At 38.8% G+C, this 26522-nt stretch overlaps 1 protein-coding gene across 15 annotated transcripts in view; it reads right to left on the reverse strand.

Moving 5' to 3' along the window:
- Positions 1-26522, reverse strand: part of DST (dystonin) — a 307129-nt gene that overhangs the window by 142887 nt on the left and 137720 nt on the right. For 13 of the 15 annotated variants that reach the window (XM_051777805.1, XM_051777809.1, XM_051777812.1 and 10 more), the window contains 14 exons: positions 26298-26464; positions 9523-9635; positions 9281-9387; positions 8648-8767; positions 8222-8317; positions 8015-8142; positions 4989-5082; positions 4493-4647; positions 3169-3631; positions 2953-3081; positions 2672-2749; positions 2397-2558; positions 2197-2301; positions 442-537 (listed from right to left, as the gene is read on the reverse strand). In XM_051777805.1, the coding sequence (XP_051633765.1) occupies positions 442-537; positions 2197-2301; positions 2397-2558; positions 2672-2749; positions 2953-3081; positions 3169-3631; positions 4493-4647; positions 4989-5082; positions 8015-8142; positions 8222-8317; positions 8648-8767; positions 9281-9387; positions 9523-9635; positions 26298-26464 (2013 nt within the window). The other 2 variants (XM_051777819.1, XM_051777820.1) reach the window with 2 other exon arrangements.

Here is a 26522-nt window from a genome sequence, read left to right on the forward strand (position 1 = left end):
TTGGACCTGTCTGCTGTCAGGGTGTTCTCTGCTCCATTTATTATTAATACTGTACATTCTATTTCCTTCTGAGAAGTCCTGGAATAACCATTTAGAATATGTTCTCCCATCCTCCAGTCTACATCATCTGCAGAAGCTGTATTAACAGCTGTTGTGCACAACAGGGAGAGAACATGGCTTCTTTCTCAGAGTCTCTACGTCCAGCTGCATCACTGAAAAAAATCTCAGGCCAAATTTTTATCTGCTGTGAACTGATATAACTGTAGTGAAGAAATACAGGCATGGTAACACTGTGGGAGCATAGCTCATCATCTAATGACTGTACATGACAAATGTCAATTCTACAACTACTGTGAGAGAACAACTAGCACTTCTGGTGGAACTTTTTGACCATGGACATAACTTAAAACATTTCACAATTTTACTGATTTACTTTCTTACCTCAAAATATGCAGCATTTTCTCTCAAATGTTGTTCAACACAGTGACAGAGTTGGAGAATCCAGCTCCATTGGGTCTGCATTGCTGCTCTATAGGCCTTTAAGGAAGAGAGAGATATTTTAAAAAAGGAAATTACAATTAAAACTTGAATACCTTTAGGAAACATGAAGGCAACATAGCAAACACAAGAAGCTAAACTTGACCTCCTCACCCTGGAAAAGCAAGCTGCAGCAAGGAAAATTCCAATTAGATGTGAGGGAAAAAAACGCTGTCACTACAGCGTAGTCAAACATAAGAAAACTTGCCCAGAGGGACTGTGAAATCACCATCCTCCGGCCTGGTCAGAATTGGGCCAAACAAATCCCTGACACTGCTTCAAGCAAGAGCTGGAGTACAACTCCAAAGGTTCCTCCAGTCTAAGCTCATCTACAATTCTGTATCTCTATTTACTCAATCAAAATAGATGCATTCTTTCCTGGGCATAAATCGGATATTGAAGTACCACTGACTACACAATTAAAAAAGAAACACCCAGGACTCGCCGCAATGGATAACTTAGTGTGACACTCGCGCAGGAATTTAGAGCGCCTTCACCAGCAGGGGGCGCTCTCGCCCCCAGGAAATCAGCCACAGGTTTAGGATTTTAAATTCCCATTCTCAGGGAATTCAAAACAGCTTTTCCACTGGCTTCAAGGAATTTCAAAGTGATGCATTAATGCATAGGTTCTTCTGTAGAAAAGGATTTTTTTATTATTATTTTTAATAAATATCCCAGCGTAGCATTACTGGAGACAGCATAACCTGCACAGTCATTGTCACTGCGGTGGCCTGGTTTCATAATACACATCTTTAATATATTAGTATATTACACTGATAGGAAACCATTAGAATAGCATATACTTTTAAGGACTAGAAATCCCCACATTACATAAAAAGTCATTTATTGTTGAGAGAAGGAAGGAAGGGAGGAGTTTTCTTCAAGTTTCCAATTTAGGAAGATGTGAACTCACTGAGCTGAAGAACAATAAAAATCCATTCTTTCTGACTGTTTTTATTCTTATATAATAACTCAGCTATTCACTGTTTCAATGTTTACCACCTACTGTCTGTATCTACTCTTTTCTTGAAGATCTACAAGTAAAAACATTTTACATTCTCCTTTGGAAACCTGTTATGACCCTATAACAGCTACAGCAAATTTTCTGTACATAGAGCTTGATTCAAGCCTGAAGTAAGTCACATCACCTGGTCATATTTTTAACATCCAAACAGGTTTCATAATTCACTGACAAATAAGTTATGAAACCAACTCTAAATCATAATAGGAACCTGCAGGTAGAGTAAACGACTAGAAAAGCTCTCACTGAAACTTCTTTCAATCCAACAGGAAAGAAACCACATAAGGACTGTTCTGTGCCCTTGGTCTGCTAATGCAATTTGTATCAATAACACTAAAAGCTGTGTGCGAGACCAGAAACATCTGTACAGACCAACTCTGAAACTTTTAATTTTAGAGTTCAGGGGAATTTCATCTAAACAATCCAAGATGTATCCGTAACTTTATAAAAGTGTTGTTATCTTTTGAAAACTGGAATACAGATATGACAGAGATGCTGAAGAACAAAGAAAAAAAGGCCCTTTTATTTAGAGTCTTGTTTAATTTCATCTAAGTTAGCACTTCCCTTTTTTCCCCCAAAATTAAGCTCTGTTAAATCCCAAAACTTTTGCTGTTTCTGTGTTGTTTTTACTAACTTACTTCAATGGTTAGCCTGGCTGGGTGATTTTCAAGAAGCAACTGTTCAGCTATTTCTTGTACTGATTTTATAATTTCTTCTTTTTCATCAAGTTCTCTCATTAATTCCTTTTTCCAGACAAAGAAAAAAAAAGTATTAGAAATCTCTTAAATTATCAAAGATTACTTAATTATTCTCTCTGGATTATGCTAACAATACATACTGCATGATATTCCTTTTTTCTTGTTATATTGGAGTTTCTCTCACTCCAGTCATATGCAACCTCTTCCTCTTCTTTTTCATTCAGCCATATCAATTCTCTAGTAGCACGAGACACAAAATTGTGAAGAGTATCTAGATGCCTTTCCTGATTTCTCGATGTGTTCTTTATTAAAAAGAAAAGAAAAATATTTACAAGAATCAGAATTTTAAGTTCATCCCTTATGAGAGATTATGCACACTGAAAAGCTGGACATGGAAGAGGAATGATGAACTTACCAAGAGCTTTGAATACTGACTCTCCAGTTTGTGCAATTTTTCCACATAACTGAGTTTAAGAGGAGCAGTCATTTGGATCTGTATTTGGCATATGAGATCAAAAGACAACAGAAAAGTTAGATATGTTAAACTGCTAGATCTCCTGATTTCATCAAAAGTCATCCAGAGATCAGAAGTAAAAGTAAGACTGTGAAACCCAAACATAGTTCTAAAATTCAACATTAGTTTATGGGTCACCCAGTGAGAAATTAACCAAAGAAATAAAGGATATGGTGCAGTACCTCACTCATTTTGGCTTCTTTAAGGCTGGATTCAAATTCCTCAATAGCTTTGTGGACATTTTTGTGATTTTCCAAATGGCTTTCAACACTTGGCAAATCTGAACCCCATTCTGTTCGATCAAGTTGTACCTTACAAAAAGAAAGAAAAAATTAGCCATGTTCTACAAGAAGTAAACATAATAATTAAAAGTGGACTGTTTCCATAAAGATGGGTACCTGCATTTCTTCCACCCAGCTCAATAGGTCCTGGACAAATTTCATGTTCACCTCTTCTTCTGTTAAATTCTGATCCACGAAAGCTGATTTCATAAGAGGTTTTCTGATTTGCATCAGTTTGAGTGTTTGCAGAGTCCCACTGTCTACTCCTGTCACATAGCTCTGGATTAACCGTGGTGGGATGCCTGGTGGGTAAGCGGGAGTGATAGTTGGTGTCAGTCGGGAAGTAAGACCTGATGAAAGGCCAGACGTCAAGCTGGAAGAAGTCAAAGTAGGTGTTAAACCTTGGGTCATTGCAGCATTTATTTCAGGGGTTAGGTTTGTTGTAAATCCTGAGTTTAAGCTTTCGGTTATTCCTGATATCATAAGCTTTGTCTGCTCTGTGGTCAGTGCATGCCCCTTGTTGTACACAGAAGAACATTCAGTCCGTAAGGCCATCAGTTCATCACGAAGTTTTGCAACTCTATTAAAATAAAATAAGAGAAAAAATAAATAAAAATAACTTCAATGAATGCTTATGATTAAGGTTTATCATGCTGAACTGATTTGAATAGTGATTTGAATTCACACGATCCCTTACACTTTAGTCACACTTAAATATCTATAAAAAAGCTCTTCTATCAGAAAGTACAGAATATGTCAGCTTATACTTCTATACAGATAACAGATGAAGAAATCAGGCAATGACTAAAAAAATCAGCATGGTATGGGCACTAACATGCACTATACACGATTCCAGTGAACAATCAGCAAACCAGAAATCTTACAAGATACTACATGTTGCAGTAGATCAAACACTTGCAGTTCACTGCCAAGGAGCTATGTGCTTGATCTCAACCAGTCCAGGACGCATCCTGAAAAAACTTTAGAGCCACTTCTTCATAAAACTGAATTATGCTGTTTAAATGCTTCTTTGTGCCAAGACTGTACACACTGCCACATATAACCTCATGTTACCTCACTCATTACCTGTTAATAAACCTATAGGTATCACCTAAAATCTTGCCCCCATTTAAAAAAAATCAAAGTTAGTGAATTCTAAACACATTTTAGGTACAATAACACAAGCTAACATCTTTACACACAAATATCTAGTAGACATTAAACATTAAGGCATGTTCAGGGAAACTACTTCATTTTCACAAATAAGTACAAACAGTTCCTCTTGTCTTCAATATTTGTGGGCAATGTACCCACCAAACCACCTGATATTTGGGTGCCTAGTGACAGGTTGATAAATTTATCCACCGACTGAAAATGTTGTCCGTAAGGGGTATCCACACTTGGGACACTTACTTGTTTACATAAACACACTGTAAAGTACCTTTGAACAAGCTGGTCTGCTTGATAGTATTTTCCATCAATAAGAATTTGGGCATCAACCACTTGCTGACGGAGAAGGTTCTCAGATTCAAGAATATAGCCAGCTATCTCTGCTTCATGTTGGAACTGGAGCCCTGACTCTAATCGCTTGGTGTCCTTAATGAATAAGAGAAAGTCATTAAGCCTTGCAGCTAAACCAAAGGGAAATCAGTTGTAAGAATTTCTAATTTATTTTTTTTTTGTAAAAACTTCTTCTGATCTCGAAACAACTGTGAAGGATTTTATCTAACTACTGACAAAAAGAGAAGGTAACACAACGTACTCTAGGCAATTTGTGGTATTTTCTTGAAGACATGCTATATTAACAGCACAACAAAAACAAAAGTAGCAGCTATGAAGGTTGCATTCAAAAATCCTTAAGAGTTTTTTTTTTTAAGTAGCCATTGTACTGCTATAAGTTCATGAATACAGACAAGTAAAATCACTGACTGACTTACAGACTGCAGAGCGTTCCGGGCAAGTATCAGTTTATCCTCACAGCTCCGGCTGTCCCGCTGAATTCTGTTTGCAATTTGCTGCAGCATTTCCAACCTAGGTGATGCCAAAGTTTTTCAGAAAAATCAATAAGTATTAAAGTTATTTATATTTACCAATCGTGTTGTATGACTTTAAAAACAAACAAATGAATCAACAGCATCTAACACAAAGCACAAATACATATGCCAAGTTACCTGTTCCCTTCTAAGGTGCCATTACCAAAGCTTATACAAGATTTAATCAGCGTGGGACCACAATTAACAGAAAGGAAATTCTCATTAGAATCAACGCTGGTTTGAGTACTAGTGCTGTTGCTAAACAGTGAATCGCTGCTATGATAGCTATAACTACTGCTATTCATTTTTACATCCAGAGCACGGTCCTTCTGGCTGTTTACATTTGCTGAAAAATGAAAAGATAAAACTCCTACAAAATGTACAGCTTCTAGGGATGTAGTTCCACTACTGGCTTTTGAAACACCTAGCACTCCTCCTTTAAATAGGCTTGAGTACGCACATTCAAAACCCAGCAATTAATATTCTGCCAGCTTTTCAAAGGATTGTACCTGGGGCTATGTATGCTACCTTGCTTTTGGCTTCTCTACCTTGCAATAAAGCTCTGCAAGTACAGACTAGGCAGCAACATCAGGGCGTCTCTAGGAAACAGACATGCCAAATATTTTATTTAAGTGTCACTAAATAACTATAAAGCCAAGTAAGAACTAAAAGAACTCTTTGCAGTGTTTCTCACTCTTCAATGAAAAGTTTCAAAAACAAGCAAAGTGTGAAATCCTCACTCAACAGTTCAGTACAAAAAACTTCTAGGTTGGGCTGACTCCTTTTTCTTCAAACGGAAATGCACAATAAAACTGGGAGAGTATCATGGTTAATCAGCTCATAACAATATAATCTGAGACACCTGTACACCATCCAACCCACCATCACTACTCCACTGTCCAAGCATGCATGTTTACTAACTGTCGTCTCACTACTCTGTCCTGAAAATTTCCTCTTACCTTCTTCTACATTCACAGACAATTGCTTCTTGCTGCTTTGACCACAAAACAAGTAAGAAAAATCTGATCACTGCTCCTTCCTTTACATTTTAACTCAGAACCTGGGCTAGGGGTGATTTTTTCAGTATTTCACCCCCTGCTTTTAGGATTCCTGAACAACCACACCCACCCCACAAGGTGACTGTTTACACAGGAGAGCACAGCAAAGGCACAGACACACCCCTGCTGCATGCCAAACTCTGCTAGTTTTGCAAACTAGAACTCAGTCTGGCACTTTCCTCACTGACATCATAATAAGTTTGATCCCATACACCAATCTGGCCACACATTGTCTATCCGTGTTGATACTTTCAGATGTGTTCACCAGACTTATAGGCAAAGTTTTATTACTTACCAAATTTCAGTATTACAGGTCACATTTTTGCCACAATCAAATTTCACCCCAGGAGCTGTATTAACACCTCATATTAATGAGATGCACTGATAACCAATACAACAGATATGGATGACATTCTTGTGCCCAGAACAACAGATAATCTTAACTTGGTGACTAAGCCAGAATAACTTAAAGCAATTTTCTCTCTCATTTTACAGGGACCACCACGGGTAGTGACTATCACTCTACAACCTGTCACTCTGTTTACCATTCCTGAAATATGGGAAGGAGTTTAGGTTCATATTTGTTTACCTGTGCTCCATCCATATGAATAAAAAATAAATAAACTAACATCATTTACACATCTTCTCAAAAAAGATAATACAGCTTTCTGCAAGTATGAACAGAATTTCTATTGGTGAAGCCAGACACTAACTTCGCTTTTGGCATCTTGGGATAGATTAACCTACAAGACCTAGCAGGCTGTATTTCTGCTGCTTCTTTCCAGTATTCTGCTCTGCATAAAGCAGACAACCTCTGTATTGCAGGGGACAACTTTGTATTCCTCTATAGGAACTTGTTCCATAGTAGGGTGCTGTGAATCAACACCTCCCACTGAATCTGCTGTTTCATGCTCTTGCTTTTGTAAGCATGACACATATTTAACTAACTTTGACTGTCATTGGGATCTTCTCTGGCTGAAATCTGTCTCTTTCTGAGGAATTCCTATACAATGATCCGGATTCTTCATACCTACTTTCAGGTACCTAGGAGCAAGGAGAAGGATCACCCTATTGTCACCAGAAAGTCAGTGACAGGATTCTCTAAAAAGTGATTCAGATCTTAGGTGTGTCCTTTGGATGCCTAAAGTTAAGCAGAATGAATCCAGACCCAGGTGTCTATATCTACCCACATGCAGAAGCCCCAAAAAACACTTAACTTAAAGAAAAGAGGGTTTTTCTTAATTAATGAACGGATGACACCTGTGTCCGCCACAGAATTTAAGAAATACCATTAAAAACGAGAAATGTTCTCAGACTGCATCAACAGTTTAATTATGCTCAGTAATTTGCTGGTATGCTAGTATGTTACTACGATGTACAAAACGGTGTGACACATCCTACTACCATGGAATATGACTATGCATTTTGCACATCTAAGTGTTTTGTGTGCTCTTGAGAACAACTAACTCAAACAATCTCTAAACAGGATGTTAGCCCACAAAGTTGTGCAGCAAGTGAAATACACATTTCATGTAAAGGATGAGGATGGTGCTCATATGAGACAGTGAATTGATATAAACCCAGCTCTGACTAACTGTACAAAGAAGGTGGCTATATTTGCGTGTAAGTGCTTTGATGATCTGAGGCACAGATACTATTCATCCTGACCATCTGAGACCACAGAAGTTATTTCTGTCTGGACCTGCCTCTATGAAGCAGGTAAAGAGCTTCAGGCCTTGAACAAAAGTAGAATTACTTGATCTAGTAAAATAATGTGGAATTTATCATGGAAGACGGTATTTACAAATTTCAGTATGGGTTAAAACAACAGAAAATATATTAACCAAGCCTGTCCAACGTTCTCTAGCATACCTCTCCACTTCCGGTCGAAGAGTCTTCTCTCTTTCCAGCATGGCAATAATAAGCTTTCCCCATTCTTTTTCTATATCATTTGGATGGTAGCCTTGAGAAAGTTTGATGCGTCCAAATTCTATCCAGACCTTAACAATTCATACATATTTGTTATTTTAAGCCACAGAAAGGGAACTTCTATACATTTCAATGCATGCTAAAACTTACCTCTAGCAGTTTATATAGACGTTTAATTTTTGATTTATCTGTCTCCTTTGGTGGAATTTCTGTTTCTTTAAACTGTAAATATTGATTATAAAGTGCCTACAGAAACATAAAAAAAACATCGTCAGCTTTTACTTATAGTTAATATAACCTTCTTCTCTAAACCCTCTCCTAATATTCTCCACAAGCTTACCTTTATACTGTACTACCACAGTTCTACAAAAAATGATCAGTGTCAAACTAAAGATTTGCTTTTGGTTGCTCATATGTTAGTAATGTATTTATTTACTTCGAAAAGGTCAAGAAGTAGTACTGTTCTAGAGTTGCTTTAATTGAATAAATCAATAAGCACATCATTTGTTCAAGCTTGCTTTGAGTCAGTAACATAAAGTGTAATTCCAACAGAAAGTTTAAGTCATCACATCTCACCTTCAATTCCACAGGATTGTTGGGAAATGTTCTGTCAGACATTATCATGACATGGTGTCTGATCCACTGCATGAGGTAGTTCACCATATTCTGATATTCAACCCATTTGACTTCAACATCCTGCCAAAGCAAAACCCAGATTACAGAACAGATGAAAATCATCTGAGACATCATTTCTGCTTCAGCTTTGAAGACTGAGGTCTTCACACATATAAAAAAAGATTTTGAAATCCTGCAATTCTGAAACAATATTTACTTGCTCATTAGAGCCCACTTAAAGTTTCCAAATATATGATTTGGTCCCAAATAATTCCACTGAAAACACGGTATTTTCTAGGTTAGTAAACTTGAGATTGATAATAATCAGAGAGGCAAAATGTATACGTCCATGACTGAAAAGTAAGAACTATGAATTGATCTTTTTCCAACTTCAGGTATATTGTTTTTAGTTAAGCTCTTAGCACAGATATTTTCATGTCCACAATATGAAACAGCTAAGACTCTAAAATCTCAACCTAGAAAAATCATGTCAAAGAAAAGTGTGACAGCACTCCTATGGAAGATCCAGCTAACATTCTGGATCTGAAATCCAGAATTTTATTAATGAAGCACAAGTATTTTTCTCTTACTTACATTTGCACTGATGCCTTCACCACCTTCTGGTACTTTGGGAAATGCATCATAAAGTGATGACACATAAGTTATTACTGACTTCTCATCAGGTGAGGAAACATCAACATCTAAAAGAGCAAGACAGAACACCACTTTATCACATAGTTGTAAGAATGCCCGCAAATATGCTACAACCTGCAGGCAGATTGAATTTTATTTTAATGCTAGGGGTTTTGCAACAAAGCCCTCTGCAACTCTCTTACCTTCAGGATCCAGAAGTCTGGCAACACCAAGTTTTTCTGCTACAAAAAAAGCATGTTCTAAATTTGCAAGGTTGCTTTGAACAGCAACGGTATTCATGTCTATCAGGTCCGGCCTGTCAAATAAGAACAGTAACACTTGGTTACAACTCTTTACCGGTTTGAAATCACTGCTGTATTGGTAAATCAAACCAAGAGCATGGATGGATACAGCAACAGAGTTTTCATCAAAAAGGATTTCACTAAAATCAGGTGAATAGGCTGAGGTCACTGCTAATTGAGAAACACAAGCAATTACAACACTGTCACTTCTCTATCTACAAGCTAATGTTTCTATCCATCCCTTGTATCCATCTCTATTTTCTTATGCATATTTATTCATGTGCACTGCCATTGTATTATGACGCCTTGTCCTCTCCACTGCACTTGGGGGTGTGCGTTGAACTCACTTTTCTCTTTTACACAAGGGAGTTAATTTCTACTGCTTTTACAAGTTTTTAGTCATTCTTCATCAAATTCTTCACCACGTGTCAGAACCCACAGAGTAAAAAAGTTTAGTCACAAAAAATATCACTTTAACCTATTCCTGATGAGCTTTAAAGTCTTCAAATAGCAGACATTGACATTAAAGCCCTGCTTTCAGTTAAACACTGCTGCCAGTTCTCTTATAGAAAACTCTTAGCTCCTTGCACTTACACATTCACACCTTCATCCTGCTAAACTCCACTGCCAGCCACAATACGTTTGTTTTAATGGAATGCTTGTCTTAAGACAATCTTACCTGTAAACATTTTTAAGGCCCAAAAGTATTATCCTGTACCAATTCTGTATCAGCATCATTGCTTTAATGTTTTAAATTAATGTAAAGCTTCAGAATCACAGAATATGCTGAGTTGGAAGGGACCCACAAGGATCATCAAGTTCAACTCCTGGCCCTGCACAGGACCATCCCCAACAGTCACACCATGTGCCTGAGAGTATCATCCAAATGCTTCTTGAACTCTGGCAGGCTTGGTGCTGTGATCACTTCCCTGGGAAGCCTGTTCCAGTACCCAAGCACTCTTTGGGTGAAGAACTTTCTTCTAATATCCAACCTAAAACTCCCCTGACACAACTTCAGGCCATTCCCTTGGGTCCTGTCACTGTCACCACAGAGAAGGTATCAGTGCCTGCCCCTCCTCTTCCTCTAATGAGGAAGTTGTAGACTGTAAGGAGGTCTCTCCCCAGTTTCCTCTGCTCCAGGTTGAACAGACCAAAACTACTGTTGTCCTTTTAGCTTGCTGTGTAGGACTTGGCTTTTAGATTTTGCAGTTCTCAATCCAGAGTATGTTACTCTGCCTCTTTCAGCACTGGAATTCTGTTAGCCATAACACCAAAAAGGAAGGGACTTCCAAAGATGTTGAGCAAAAATTCATCCCACTGAAGCTAACTAGAGCCACAAGGGTCTGAAACCTTTGCTACTGAAATCCTACACTACTGAAAACCAGACTCACAAAACACCAAAAGAAAAAAATATGGCATACAACTTTTAGTGAAAAATTCAGTTCTTTAATTTTCTCATTTTTGTTTCTAGAGAAACTATTTTCTTGGTTGTATGTAGCAGAAGCTTTAAATAATTGCAACAGATAGAAATAAAGCTGTTAAATATCACATTGTTCAAAATTAATGATAACATTTCATTTGGCAATACCCCAAATTCCATGGATAACAAAATAGTATTAACTTTGGGAAACTCAATACAAGTTCATCTTTGAACTAACTACAAGGACACTGTAAATAAAAATCTATTGCTTTTCAGCCATTTAGAATCACTGGTTTCCTTGTGCTTTTTTGAAGACAAGTCTATAAGACAGATGGTAACACAGAACCCATTATGTCTATAAAGAACATTTAATTAATAATAAAACTTTAGCAGTGCAATATAATCCTTCTAAAGCAGTGGGACTTTCCACTTCCAATATGCTTAGTGGAAGCATGATCAAGCTCACACTATTCTTCTCTAAATTTCAGTGCAACGAAAACAATGCAATGAAACCAATACCTTCCATTGCTTTTAGCAGCACAGAAAATTAAAGAAAAATAAAAGACAGTGTTAGAAAACTGAACACTCCTGTTTCAGCCATAATAATAGAGATGGTATGAGTAATAATGACTGCTTTAACAGCAGTTTTGAAAAGACAATCAGGTTTCTCTAAGTGTAACACTGTTGGTTTGGTTATTTTTTTTCCTCCTGCCTTCTTTAAATTTGTTTCATGCTTGATAAAAATGTCCCAAGAATAATCTTTTACACTGCCTGTTCGATTGCCAACTCTCAGAACATGAAAGAACAAGTTGTAAAGGCCTTGACTATTCCCCGAAAACAAGCTGCAAGCTGCAGAGACACTGACACAATAATCTCCTTAGAATAAAGCTTTCATTTAGATGAAGAAGAGGTAACATTTTTCTCACTGTGATATGGGTAACAGAATCAATAAAAACTACTGTTCTTGCATAATACATCATTTTACATTGGTGCTGTGGCTTCACTCCCCAGCTGAAGAAAAGCCTACTTTGTGAGATGCCTCCCCATCTTTTAAACATACTCTCCCATCCCTGCAACTCCTACCAGAATATGGTTATTCCCGTTTCTCCTTAAGAACATAGAAAAACTGCAATGAGTACTGCTATTTTCAGTTAATTATACATTTAGCACATAGCATACTGAACTAGATTAAATGGTCTATATTTCTCTAAAGTCTTGATCTAGAAGAAAATACTACAGAGAATGGCATTCATGTCTGTCTTAATAGTGCTTGCCTTCAGTTTTTGGAAGCAGACAGAAAGCTACACAGCTGACTGAGAACTAGCCTACTCATGGGTTATGGAAGGGCAACGACAAGTATTATGACCTGAATGCTAAAGCACCTGGCACTGGCCACAGCAAATGCATGCTGCCTGGGGCCTGGGGCCTACCCCTCTGCAGGTCACCCCTTCCTCTTAGCAAATAATAGAGGGATACCTTGCAAAGCCACAGGAAAAGGAGCTTTCCTCCCAGAGCTCAGTAAACGATGTTTTTAGCCCAAGAAAAATGCATCCAAAAAACATGGCTCAGGAAATCAGATTGCCACATTGTTCCTTTTGTTTAGTAGTGGAGGGGGGTTTCTCAATTTAAAATAGAAAACAATGTCATTTTTATGTGCCGTAAGCTTGCAGAGAAACCTGTCCACTAAATGGAAATACTACTAACTGTTGAAATTGCTGTTGAGATGAGTATCCTTCTAATACATATTCATTTAATTGTATTAATTGAAGTAAACATTAGATTTAAAAGCATCATCTATCATGGCAAACATTGTCATTTTTTAAGGCTATAGCAAAAATACATGAATTTTTTAGAAGCTATTTATCATGTATTATAAATATATTTTATATCAATTTGAATAGCACTATTAAGTGGTTTTATGCTTAATCAAGAACAAATTAAATTAAATGCACTTTAAGGAACATTCAATGACTCTACCTTCTGTCATAATAGTGTGAGTCATTTTATGGAATATTTTTCAGCAGTCTGGGGCCTTGCCATGAGAACACGTACATAAACATCCCAAACACTAGTTGAGTTGGAACATTGCATGCAAAGAAGATGCTTCTGCTGCAGCCACACCTAAGTCAAGGGGTTTGGCTTCTACATTGAGAGTCTTTAATCATTTCATTTATGAAAAGATTGATGCCTGCCATTTGAGATCTTAGTGTAGGTGTTAGAAATTAACACAATTTGTATCAGAAGTGGGGGGGAAAGGTGTGATTAATACCACCTCAATTAGGAAGCTGACAAAATTACTATCAATTCAAGAAAACAAATGCCTAACACCACAAAGAGAAGCAAGTAACCAATATCTGCAGAACAGCATAAAGAAATTAAGGGGGTTACAAATGCAAGTTACATGGTTCAAATGCAAGTTTTCTATCCTGCAAAAACTCCTTGAAATCAAAGAGTTGTACATAATAAATAAAGTTATGTACATGTAGATTTTCTCATTGCCAGAGCTTAATACCTAGCAAAACAGCTCAATATCCAAACTAGCAGCTACAATATTTGCCCAACAAAACAAAAGATTAGATTTGACAGGGATTTGACATCTTAAAATGGAAAAAGATGTTTAACTGAACTTTAATTTTCCCAGTCAATGATGAAGAAATCACATCCTTCTCCTCACTGTTCCGGGATGACAGTTGCCCAAGTTACAACAGTGTTTAACTTTCCTAAAGCATAAATATACACATCAGAGGAATATTCCACTTGAAAATACTGTTACTGGGTTCAGAAGGTTGACAAGCCTGAAGTTATTTACATGAACCATCTAAGCTGTTTAATCTGCACGACTCTCTTTCAGGAAAGTCTGCACACTGCCTGAGTAATACCTGATATTAAAGGGTATTTCATTCTTAGCTTATATTTAGCAGAAATACCAATATTGTGTTACCAGCAGAAGAAAACATGACTGAAGATGCAGTGAAGTGTATCACATCACTATAGTCCAGTTAGTTTTTCCACTGATGCAATCAGAAAATGCTTATAAAATTAAAAAAGTACTTTGTTTCATTGATCATAGACAAATGAAAAGGATGTGTGCCAGAAAGACTCATGCATTTTTCAGGGATGGGAGAACTACTGGAACAAAATAAAGACCATGCCAGAATACACAGTCATAAAATAAAATTTGAAAAAAGACAAGACAGACTTCTGAAACAGATAGGATTCAACATGTATTTCAGGAGAGAGTACAAGAAATATATTATCATCTATTCTGAAGATTTTGGTTAATGGTAGAACATTGCAAAGAAGGGAATTAGAAAACACAAAATGTTCATGTAAAGTCTTGTTCAAGACAGCTTGCCAAAGATTCAGAAAGACTGAGGAAGCAACACAATGAGAATGACTGCTGGACTTCAACTAATACATACTGGTTTTGTGACCCACACACTTCTGTGGATGCCTCATGTTTGCATATGCAGTGCTCTGTACACTGTCATAACCATGAGATCCAATTTTAGTGTTGGAAGTACCCTTTCCTAATACATATGCCTACCATATTTTCCTGATCCTTTTTCAGAGATGGTCTGATCACTTAGAGAGAAGAGGAAGAGGAGAGTTTCTGCTCAAAAATGGCAAGGAGGTATGACTTTGTAGCATTGTAGAGGAACAGATCTCCTTTATCATCAGAATCAAGGACCACAAAGTGTACACATAGCATAAGGTTCTGTAGCAGATTTCTTGGTGTCAAAAACCCCATCCTGAATCACTATATCCTAGGCTTCCCCCTCTCAGAAGCTCTGGATTCTTTACAAAGCTGTGGATTTGTCTCAGAAGGATCTGTATACAAAACAATCACATGAGGAGTTTTTTTAGCTTAGTTTTGCTAATTGATTTATGTTTAGGAAAGATACGTTCAGACTCAGACCTCGGTACAAATGTGAGCACCAATTTCCATGCTAACATCTGCAACTGGCAAAAGTAAGTTTTGAACCAGATGTCCAGATGTCTGAACCAGGTGACCCTTCTTGCCTCAAGCTCTTTGGCACTGGTCCAGGGGCTCATGGGTCTGCTAGATGGATGGTTTTGCTCAACACTCACAAACAACATTTGAGTAAAAAGCTAGAAAACTAAACATGAAAGATACATCACAGACCTAAGTGTGATGAAGCACCTAAATGAAGAAGTTGTCCTTCAGAGGAAATAGTCAGTCAAAAGACAAGCAGGACTTCCAAACTATGGTTACAACACTATTAAGTGAAGTTGTCCAGAAAAGGAGTTGCAAAGAGTGATGCGCAGGACAGGTCTGATGAAAAGTAATCAGCCTTGAGCATTCACAGGATATGTAACTATCCACTTTTACTTTTATTAAGAATGGGTTTGGTTCTTTTTAACAGATTCACCCAGACAGGACAAGAAAGAACAAAGAAAGACTTGAGAACCTCCAGCTTTTATACTTCCCCAAGATCACAAGGTCTCTATTACATATAGATATGAGGATGAGGAAAGTAAAAAGTGGTGAGATTCAGCTTCATATCCAGACACTGAAATTTCAGTGTCTATATATATATTTCACTACAGTCAGTGGAAATCTGGCCAGTACATCCAGTGCAACCTATCTAGCAAGCTATCTAGAATCTAAGAGTTCCTTCAGAGACACCCAAATCCACTCATGGTATCGAGCAGAAGTTTTGATAACTGCACACCTGTCATGAAGCGTTCTTCCTCACTGAACACACATGACTTGAGACTGACACTCACAGAAAAATAAAGCAATACTGTACATTTTAAACTCAGAATTGCTTAACTGGATCTCACAGACTTTATACCAATGATTATTGCAGTTTTGTTTAGGGTTTCTTGAAAATGTTCTCATTCAATTAATACAAAACAAATTCAGAAAGGCTACCAAATTTTACTACAGTAATTACGGAGAAGCGTGGTATGTCACACCTGGTAGCTCATCATTCAACACTTGACTGGAAGTTTAATGGTGGAAACCAGTGCAAAGTATTCCATGAAACCCTTGTCTTGGCCACCTGACACAGACTATTTGAAGTAATTTACATAAATATTTTATGACTTTTTAGAAATATCTCCTAGGGCAGCGAGACAGGGAAAATATTTCATGTAACTTCAAATGTGAGACTAAAATGACTGTTCAACCATATTACGATAACATCTTCAATTACCACGAGATGGTGATACAAAAATTACTCCAACGCATCAAACCAGTGGGTGAAGCTGAGCAGTGTCATTATGGCAACACGTCAGAATTCAGAGAAAACTGAAGTTTTCTAATTGAAAACTATCATTATAGGAAAGTTTTATTCTTACAACTGCAATAAACCAAAAAGCATGCTGCTGCATACAGTTGCATATTGTTCGTTCAAGTATGAGGCAAATACTTATCTCAAGCTCCACAAGTCCCTACCATCAATATCATACGGTATTAACGCATTTTGCATGATCATTATGACTTGTATCCTCTTTCTGGTTTTGTCTTGTGTTGGTGTGACAGGAATGCCTGCACTATACTTGATTTTATGTGTCTCTACAGATTTCGTTCAACACTTCTATAAAGATGAACAATAATGCCTTTTTATTAGCTCAAGAGCTGAAAAATTTTCACGTGATCTGAACTCTTCAGCTCTCCTTTATATATTTTTTCATAATTTTTCACATAAGTTTTCAGATACAATTAATGAATCTGAAAAATGTATTGCCAGTGATGGTGCAACAAGGGCATACTATTTACAGATACATTTCCTGTCTGTTCTTCAGACATCCCAACATATTATATCAAGACTTCCAATTAAAAAATTAATGAATGTTTTAACTGCACTAAAAATAAGGAAAACAAAAACCATCAGATGCCCTAACTTATTAATTTAGCCCTTAGCAATATACACAGCTCATTCCTTCTATTGTGTATGCCCTTGATTTGATAAGCACTGAGTTTAATAAACCTACTGAAGCCTCCTGTCCCACCTTTGTTACCACTGCAAAACTTTACCTGTAACATGCCATACCAACTGATTTAGATAAAGACACAATTAAGACATTGTACTATCAAAGATCTATTAGTTAAATGTGGAGTTCAGCTTTAGCCATGCAAAATAAACCCTAATCATAACTTGGCAATAAGTTTGCAATGTAGGTTTCGAGATCAGTACACACATGAATGAAATTAGAAAGGACCTGTCAGTCCTTTCACTAGCTTTAAAAACAGATTTTACATTCTCTTTGTACTAAGAGCTGTTTCTGTCATTACAGAACCAGAAAGGGTGCAGTAACTTTGCCAATTTTTTACTTAGAATAAAATTTAAATAGGAACAAGGCTCATAGCTGTTAACCTCAACCCACACTGTGCAATCTACAGAAATAATCATAAATAATGGAGTGTTTGAAAACCAAAAAGACAATGAAGAAACCCAATCAAATTATTTTTCTGTTCTAGGAAACATTCCTATTTCCTAGGAATACTCCCTCCAGACCACAGCAGTGACTGCTTGACACACTGGTTTCCCCAGTGGGATTAATACAGTTACCAACAAGGAAGAACGGTGAGGTACCGCAATGAGTTCAAGCAATTGCCTAAAGGCTCCTTGTGCCATCCTGCCTTGGAGGCAACCATTTCTCCATGTGCCATAAATTTGCCAAGGCATTGCCTGAAGACCAAGACCTCTCCCTGTGCAATTTATCATGGGAGCATATGCCACTGCTGCTCAGACACCATACCCTTTCAGATAAAGACTTCCAACACCCTTAGACGTCTTGGTCTTGCAGATCAAAGAGTAAGAAACACACGATACACAAAAGACTACCCTTTCAATCCAAAGCTTTACTTTTCGCTTTTTTCCCATTTGGCCTAGGCAAGAGAAAAGTTTTGATTTCATCCCAACTTTTTTTTTTTTTTCTGACTTAAAGCAAAAAGGAAACTGTTATTCAGCTGCTACTTAGCAGTAGGATCCAGTACAACATACACAGGGATCATTTTAAATCTGGATCTGAAATTAATCAATCCAACTGACTGGAAGTCTTCCATCTAATACCCACTAAGGCTAACCACCACCACAACACAAGATGTTAAAATTGCAGGCACGTTTCCAGCACTATTTTAATAGTGCCTTTACCAAGTGCCATCACAGAATTCTTCTGAGTGCATCCAATTAAACTGCAGCTGAGGTAACTTGCTATTTCTAAACTCATGAGAAATATATTCAGGCAAGTAATATTAAAAGCATGTCTGCTTGTCAGTATTTTTAAGCATCTGCAATGTAGTTTATTTTTTCCCAAATTGTCAATTCTTAACGCCAAGTTTGCTTCTTCTACATAATAAAAACTACTGAAAACAGAAATAACCACACTCTTCAACAATGAGGTGGGTGGGAAGGGAAAGCACCACAACCAAACTCACATTTTCTTATTGTTAAAGCTGGGTAACAATAAATTACAAGTCACAAAACAGCAAGCCAAAACCAGCAGACCCACCTAATCTCTTTATTTAAAACATATCCCTTAGCATTTTAAGGTTTGACACTGTGTAATATTTAGTTTCTTTCTGAGTCATTCCCCAAGGGTGTTAAACGTGTTTCAGCAAATTGAGGCATTACTATCCCTCCCCTTAAGGAATGTATTCATGTCAGTACCTGATCGGTTGCAACATGTTTTAACATCAGAGGGATGCCATATGCAATGCCAGCCAGGAGTTAGTGTTCAACTAACTCTACATACATAGCAAATCATCCTGGGTAAGGTTGAAACAGCTTGTTCTAAACCAAAACAGTTATTTAGCAGGCAGGAATATAGCTTGCTCCCTGGTATACCACACTCCGAAAAATATCCACTTAGTAATTCTGAAAGCATACGGAGTTAGTATAGAAATATTTCAAAAGAAAAGCTCTGTGACCATCTCTCAGTTTATGTAGCATTTATGGAGCTGTCACACTGCTACTTCCTCTGGGAACATGCTGCAGCATCTATTCCTCTTCCTCCCACATGAAGCATTTAGTGTACCTACACTCTTTCCATGCCACATTCACTGTTAGCCTCTCTTCCTCTTTTGTCCAGGAATAGTAGCCATCTTCTCCTCATTCACTCTCTAAAACTGTATGCAACTTAAAACTATAGGCATCATTAAGGTTTTGCATAAAGCTTACCAACAGCAAAGGCTCCTCTGGATCAGATCCCCACATTTCTTTAACAATACAGTAAAAAGGCATTTTTCTTGTGCTCTATCACCACCTTCCCTCTATGCAGCATTTCTAGTACTTTAAATTCTTGTAAGGGGATGCCAAAATTTGTAGACAACTGTTTGCATGTGGTCTCAGCAAGCCTGGGTATAGCATAACATGAAATAACCTCAATTGTTTCCTTGTCTTAAACCCTGAAAGACTACAGTCCTGCTTGCTTATCAGACTGCTGCTCGACCTAAACACAGTTTACCCCTTTTTCTCCAAACTAGTCTTTCAAATTTAGTATGGTTGCTGAAACTCACCTAGAAGTCCAGACATAATTGGACATGTCTATGCTGAAAGTGTACAGAAGGCAGATCAAGGGCCCATGACCTTTAATTACTAGTCTTTCCCATAGCCTGACCATGGCCCATTGTGATCACAGTCTCCCAGGCAATCCATGAGCCCAGTTCAAGGGATAACACTGATCTAAGACTCAAGAGGCTGCACTCTGTATGGGGGACAGAAGGAGAGTTCAGCCATGCAGGCACCAGCCCTGCTGTATCACCCTCAGGGCTGGAAAGCAGGCTCAAGACCCACTTCATTAACTAGAACAGACCTAACAACTGGGACTAGAACTTAAAAAACATGGCTTTATTTGAGAACTAAGATTGCAGGGCTTCCTGAACAGATGCTTTTTCACCACACTGGCACCACTGGGGCTACTCATTAAATGCTATTATCTAGTTACACAAGCACATACTACACCTGTTGGAATTCCTTTTGTAAATGCTTAAAGCAAAATTACCTCTCTATTATAAAAGCTGTGAAAATACAAAAATAAAAAAGAAGTGCACACATGTTTACAAAAACACACAGGTATGACATTAATCTTTTTCTGTCCTCCATACTTCATCTTTTTCCTTTAGAAAGTAAGACGAGCTGGTCCGTCTGTTTTCTGAATATCAGTAGTCGTTGTCCTTAATGAAATGTCTACAGGTAACATTTAATTGTAAATCTTACAGTTATTATTTTTGCTATTTCTTAAATTCCATTTTCAGACACTTTTTAATCGAATTTTCCTGTAGTCTGTAGGTACTAAAGGTTCAGGGCAGTCTGAGATCAAAAAAACTAGTTTGCTACTTTGGTATAACTTTTTATTTGAATTTGCTTTACTTTGAAATAAATGCATCTGCAAAGCATAATGCAGATCTATAACTTAGATTACTAGTTCCAATCTGGCATGCAACTCCTACTGAAACAAGAGCAGCCTTCACTCCATAGACACAAACTGTTTCTATATATAGGGGGTATAACTGGGATAGAGTTCTAAAAGATCAGTGTTTCTTTTTCCTGGGCAAAAGGCACGTAGAGAGAAAAAATGAAAACACAAATCAAGAGCATTTACCTAAAACACAGCCTAGTGACTAGAAATACACAAAGTGATAGAGCTGCAAGATGAAGATCCCAGGGTTATATGGCAGTATCTCCAGTAAAATCTGGGCATCACATGCTAATTAAAGTCAGCCTCCAACCTCTAAGTCTGGCTGACAAGATTTTGCTATGTGTATATAATGGCACGAAAGAAACATCATGTACTTTTGAAACTGCCTCAAGTCAGATTTCTTCCAATACAACATATTGAAGCAAATAACACACGTCTTCATTGAAAAATTAAGCTGTAAGAGGCAAATGATAAAACATATGAGACATACAGCATATTTTTGAATCTCCCGGATGTATCTGTAACTTTCAGTAATGGCCTGATCACATACCTGAAGAAAGGTGTGGAGGTTCAAAAAAGAGTGTGAAAACTGATATATTTAAATAAAATCATACCATTAACAACTCTGGTAATGTTCAGTATTAAAACTCACTTTTTAATGTTATAATTTGATTTGGTCTTTCTATGTAAGGACAAGTATTCCCACAGAACAGAGTAGATTTAGATTAGATGTTAGGAAGAAATTCTTTACTGTGAGAGTGATGAGGCACTGAACAGGTTGCCCAGACAAGCTATGGATGCCCCATCCCTGGGAGTGTTCAAGGCAAGGTTGGATGCAGCTTTGAGCAACCTAGTATAATGAAAGGTGTCCTTGCCAATGGCAGAGGAGTTGAAACTAGATGATATTTAAGGTCCCTTCCAACCCAAACCATTCTATGATGTTATGATTAAAGCAAAATTCAGGGTCTGCAATGGAGCCCCCCCCAAGGCAGTTCTTGAGGCCAGCATGAAGCACAGTTCATTTCCCAGGGATTTAACCATCTACAGGATGTAAATAGAAGCTTTATATATACTCTTCAAAAGTTCAGCCAAGTAATCTTCAATTTTACCGTATAAACACAAACTGCTGGAAACTGTTGAAAACATAAGGAATCTTCTCATATGAGAATAAATTATTCTTTTCTAAATTTGGTGGGGGGGAGAAAATAAAGTTGTATATGGAGCCAAATACCTCAAACAGAGCAATTTTTTCCTCTCATTTCTGTTATTCATAAAATTACTTTCTTTGATTTGAGGAGCACTGCAAAATGACTGGCAACTCATTCATACTCTTAATGGAAGTAAGAAAGTAACTGAAGACCTTTATAGTGATGCCTCAGACCTTTTGAACTTTTTTAACTTTTGCAGATTTTAGAAGTAGTTGTGTAGTAAATGTAGATTTGAATGTAGCTGTATTGTATCCCTTATCCTGTAGCATAATGTTTACACATATCCAACCCTATTACACCATTTCATATTAATCCCTCTAAATTCCGTTAGCGTGTTTAGTCTTCTTTCCAAGGTAGGATTGTAGAAAAGCACCCTAAGCCTGGACCAGAAGATATCACACAGACACAGCGACTCAAGCCCAGAACTTTGGAGGAGCTCCAAGGGCTGTATGTGCTGCGAAGAAGATGAATGAGGAAGAAGGGGTCCCAAACGCCCCCAGATCTAATTCTCAAAGGGGTGTGTCACTGAGCAAAACCGGGGGATGGGCAGATCTCGGATTGGATGGACCTTATTATAAAATCAATTGGAACCACTGTCTGGGTGAGCCCACTGCTATGTGTATTCCCCTGGCCTGAGACCTAATTAAAGGACCCACTCTCTTTATCTTATCTTATACACTAAATTGGCCTGGAGTCTTTTTCTCCACAGTCTCTTAAGACAACAATAGAAAGCTCTGACAACCTAACCCTTGTTGCTCAACAGGACAGAAGACAAATATCCTGCACTTGCTCAGGAAAGCAGGTGACTGACTTCAGTGCATGTGATACAGCACCTGTACACTGCCCACATCCCTTGCTTGACACTGGACAGGGAGCACTGCCAGCATGGCTGTGGGTGCAGGAAGGACAGGGAGACAGGAAGGCAGCTGGATCATCCACTGAACCCACCAATCTCTGCCAAGATGCTGCAGCGCGTACTAGTTAGTCATGACAGGGAAACCCTGGCCTTATGGGGCTTCTCCCGTGCTTCTTGGAGGGAACAGGGAGATATGACATATCCATGCACTATTCTTGCAGTTCTGCATCGTAAATTTTAGCTGGCTTGCACCAAAAGGTACTGGGATCCTCTGTCAGGACAGAAAAAAAAAAAAAAAGAAACAATTCTAACCCACCATTAAAAGCAGGCAGGTTGCCAGCTCCACCGAAGGGAGAGGCTCCCTGCCTGCTGGTGCATGACTCACAGCCCAGCTCATGGCCCAACCCTTCACAGCTTCAGCAATTTCCTGAAGTCTTGAAGCTGGTGCATACTTGCAATTTAAAAAAATCACTTATGCCTGGAGAGGAGGTAATTATGACCTGCCACTCCCATCCTGTCACCTAGAACCAGATAGTGACATCTCCCTGTCTCATGGACAACTGACTGTGGGGATCATTTTGTTCTCATGTAGCTTGTGTTCTCGATGGTGCAGCCAGAAAAGGCCTCTCAGCCTTGGTGTCAGGGCTGCGAGCATGGGGTTTGCCTGTCTGCAACCAGGTTCAGCTGAGAGGCACTGTGGCTCCTATCCTCTGAGAGCTGCTGGTGCTCTTACCTCTGGCTTGTGGCTGAGCTGTGGCCCCTGCAGTGGTGCAGCCAACCTGAGAGCAGCACACATGCCAGTACAGCCTCAGCACACCCCCAGAAAGGTCCCTGATGCGAGGGCTGGGGCAGCCCTGGTGCCCCCTCAGCTGGGGCAGTGGAATAGGCCCTGGCTGCCAGGCCCTGCCCTGACGGACCTCCTTGGGAAGCCCCCACCGCTGTGCCCTGGCATGGGTAAGCGTGTGCTCTCTATCCAGCACACAACTTGCTGTGGCTCAGCACAACTGCAGTTCTAGATACATGCCTGGGTATTTGAGCCTTCTGGTTATTACTGTCATAGCACAAAGTGTCAACGCTCTTAAAATTAAGTCCAAGTCCAATTAAATCCCTTCCAGGACTGGAAGTCGTCATGTCCCACCTGAAGAGCCCAGTCCCCCATTCACAGAGAGCAGATACTCCTCCCAGCCCAGAGTGCATAGTGCTTCTCTAGGGAGAGGAATCTCTAGTTACACAGAATACCTGGTGCAGGGGGGTTGCCACACTGCACCACGACTGGCAGGGGTGTGTTCCACAGTGGTAGCATCACAGTCCCACCCAAGCAGGCACAACTGCTCATCCACCCTGATGGAGCACACCAGCCAGCAAGCATCTGCAGGATGCTCAGCCGAGATTCTGAGACCACCTGTGATCCACGAACTGGAAGTTACTCGAACAGACAAACAGAGAAATGGAGAACCACTGCCAAAAATGTGCTGAATTTTTTAGTGTTTAACCTACATATTGCTCAGAACACAAACCAAGCTTTAAAAGAGCTCTCTGGAGTAAAACACTGTAGTTAAAAATATCAGATGATTGTTTGGGAAGATCATTCCTATCTTGTGAGCAATAGCTGGAAATTATTATCTCTGTTTTAATGGTACAAAACAGCAAAGGAAAGAAACATAGAAACTCACTAAAATCAGTGGAAGAATCTCAGTGATTTAATCAGCACATGGAATCCAAGAACCTGTAACCTCTCACAGCAAAAACACGTTAGATAAGCACGGTAAACATTCCCTGGAAGGACACGGGATCCTTATGTGGAGAAGTTATGCTTACAGGAAGAAGATAAGCTAAATGGAAACTGGCACAGAAGCACATAAAATGGGGACTCTGCTCCTCAACCAATGAATCATTTGCTTTGTGCAACACACTTATGTCAAAGGTGCTCGTCCTTCCCCACTGAAACACTGTGAATGAAACTCATGGAGCAACACCAGAAACACTGTTCCAGCAAAGCAACTCAGACATTAACATTCATACAGTTGGAGGACGGAATTCAAGTTTTTCATTATTTATTAACTGATCTGTACCACAACTACTAGTTGCTGAGTTGTAAAGGCTACACTGCTCTATGTAAGATGTATGTAAAGGCTACATTGCTCTATGTAAGATATGAAGAAGCTCTGGAAAATATTTTCCATTATTCCATTTCATTAAACTCTTCGTTTTTTTCTCTCCAATCTCTTTGTATATTTCATATTGTTTATTGTTACAAATACTTGTCTGTGCTATGTTCATTCTTTTGGCTGCTCTATCCTGAAGTAAAACAGTCTAGTCTTTTGCCAGCTATTTCCTTTTGTCTTGCCAATGTTACTAAAAGAGACTTTCTTGCTGGCATGCACCTCCTCCCCGACTGGCTACCCAGAACAGAAGCATAGTCAGAAAAAGACCTCATTGATTCAGATGCAGCTTAATTTTACCACAAAGTTATGCACTGCCACAGCTAACTTCTCTGGGACTTTGAGCACTATACGTGATGCTTACAGCCTTTATACACAGCCTGTGACGAAAAGGTTGCACCTGCTTGACTCGTCTCCCATTTTATTTCAGTGTCCTAATCCCTACAAGGACAACATGTGTGTTATGTCTGCCTAGACTTCTTTCTGTGGTTGGCCAAGTAGTCTCATAAGAGGAAATCCAAGAACAGAATAGTCTGCTGCAGGCTCTGTTCCCTACAGCTGCATGAAAACACACCAAATTTGGCTTTACTAGGGACACTCTTTCACCTTATACCTTGTGTACTCTTAGACTTCCTTATGATATGCTCCAGGGCATACAGTACAAACTACATATGCTATGATAAAACCCAGAAAGCTTTGTGTAGTGAAGGACAAGTCAGTACACACTAATTAGGCCAGCAGCCAGAGCACTCTCCCATGTGGTCCTCTAAGACACAAACCTTCTTATTCAGCTCAGGAACCAAAAAATACACAATAAGACAGAGATGCTGCCAACCAAGAGGGAACACTGAGCACAGCAATGACTAAATCTTGTTCCTCTGACAAGCTAGATACCAAAGCCAGCTTCTTCAAGAGAGACCTGTTCTCACTTCGAACCCAGAATTAGAAAGCCTCTGCTGTCAGCAGACATCTTCAGCTATATTTCAAGTTAACATACTGTATCCTTTAGCCCGTAGTCACAGCCAGCAGTGGTTCTAACAATGCCTGCTTCACTTTGTAAGAGTGTAGTATACAAGCATACAGTAGCACAAATCCCTTCTCAGACTGAGAACATTCAAGCCAGCCATGAGAATACTCTGCCATTTTATAGGAGATGCATCTCAGAGTAGATCTGGGCTTTAAGCATAAACACTGAAGAAGCTCTATATTCCATGGACATGGTAAAGTCATACAAGGAAGAATCCAGGGATCTCAGACATATCCCAGGTCATGCAGTAGTTGACGGATTTTCCCAGTAGCACAATTGTGGATTTTGGTGATCAGTTCTACCTCTACCCTACTCTTAAAATCATTATGACAAAAAGGGACTGTGGAGAAGATTGAACTCTGGGAACATTCTTCTTAGCTGCTTGGAGATGCCCCATGAGAGATGAGTAGGATTCACGGAGATACTCGTCTGAGGAAGGAGGGGCATGCAAAGGATAACGAGGCATCCTTTGGCAGTAAAGAGCAGGAAATCGCCCAGGAAGAGTCAGTGTCATCTCCACAGCTGTTACAGGCATAAACCACAGAGCCCCCTCTATGTACACTAAAATGCTGTACTTAATAGTTTCTGAGAGAACAAATGGAGTACTTGCCTGTATTTATGAATGATGGCATTAAATAATCTTCCATCACGCCAGCAGGTAGTGAAATTTTCACAACGTATTCCAGCATAACCCTCCGTTGTTTGCTGCGACCACAGGAGCAGTCTCTCTTTAGCAGACATGTCCTCTGACTCTCCAGTAACATGGATATCAGATATCTAAAATAAAGGTAATATAAACATTACAGTTACATCTAACCCATAATAATATTTAAAA

The sequence above is a fragment of the Manacus candei genome, unplaced genomic scaffold (genome assembly GCF_025592945.1).
Source record: "Manacus candei isolate 608988 ecotype Guabito, Panama unplaced genomic scaffold, ASM2559294v1 h1tg000011l, whole genome shotgun sequence".
Classification (NCBI taxonomy): Eukaryota; Metazoa; Chordata; class Aves; order Passeriformes; family Pipridae; genus Manacus; species Manacus candei.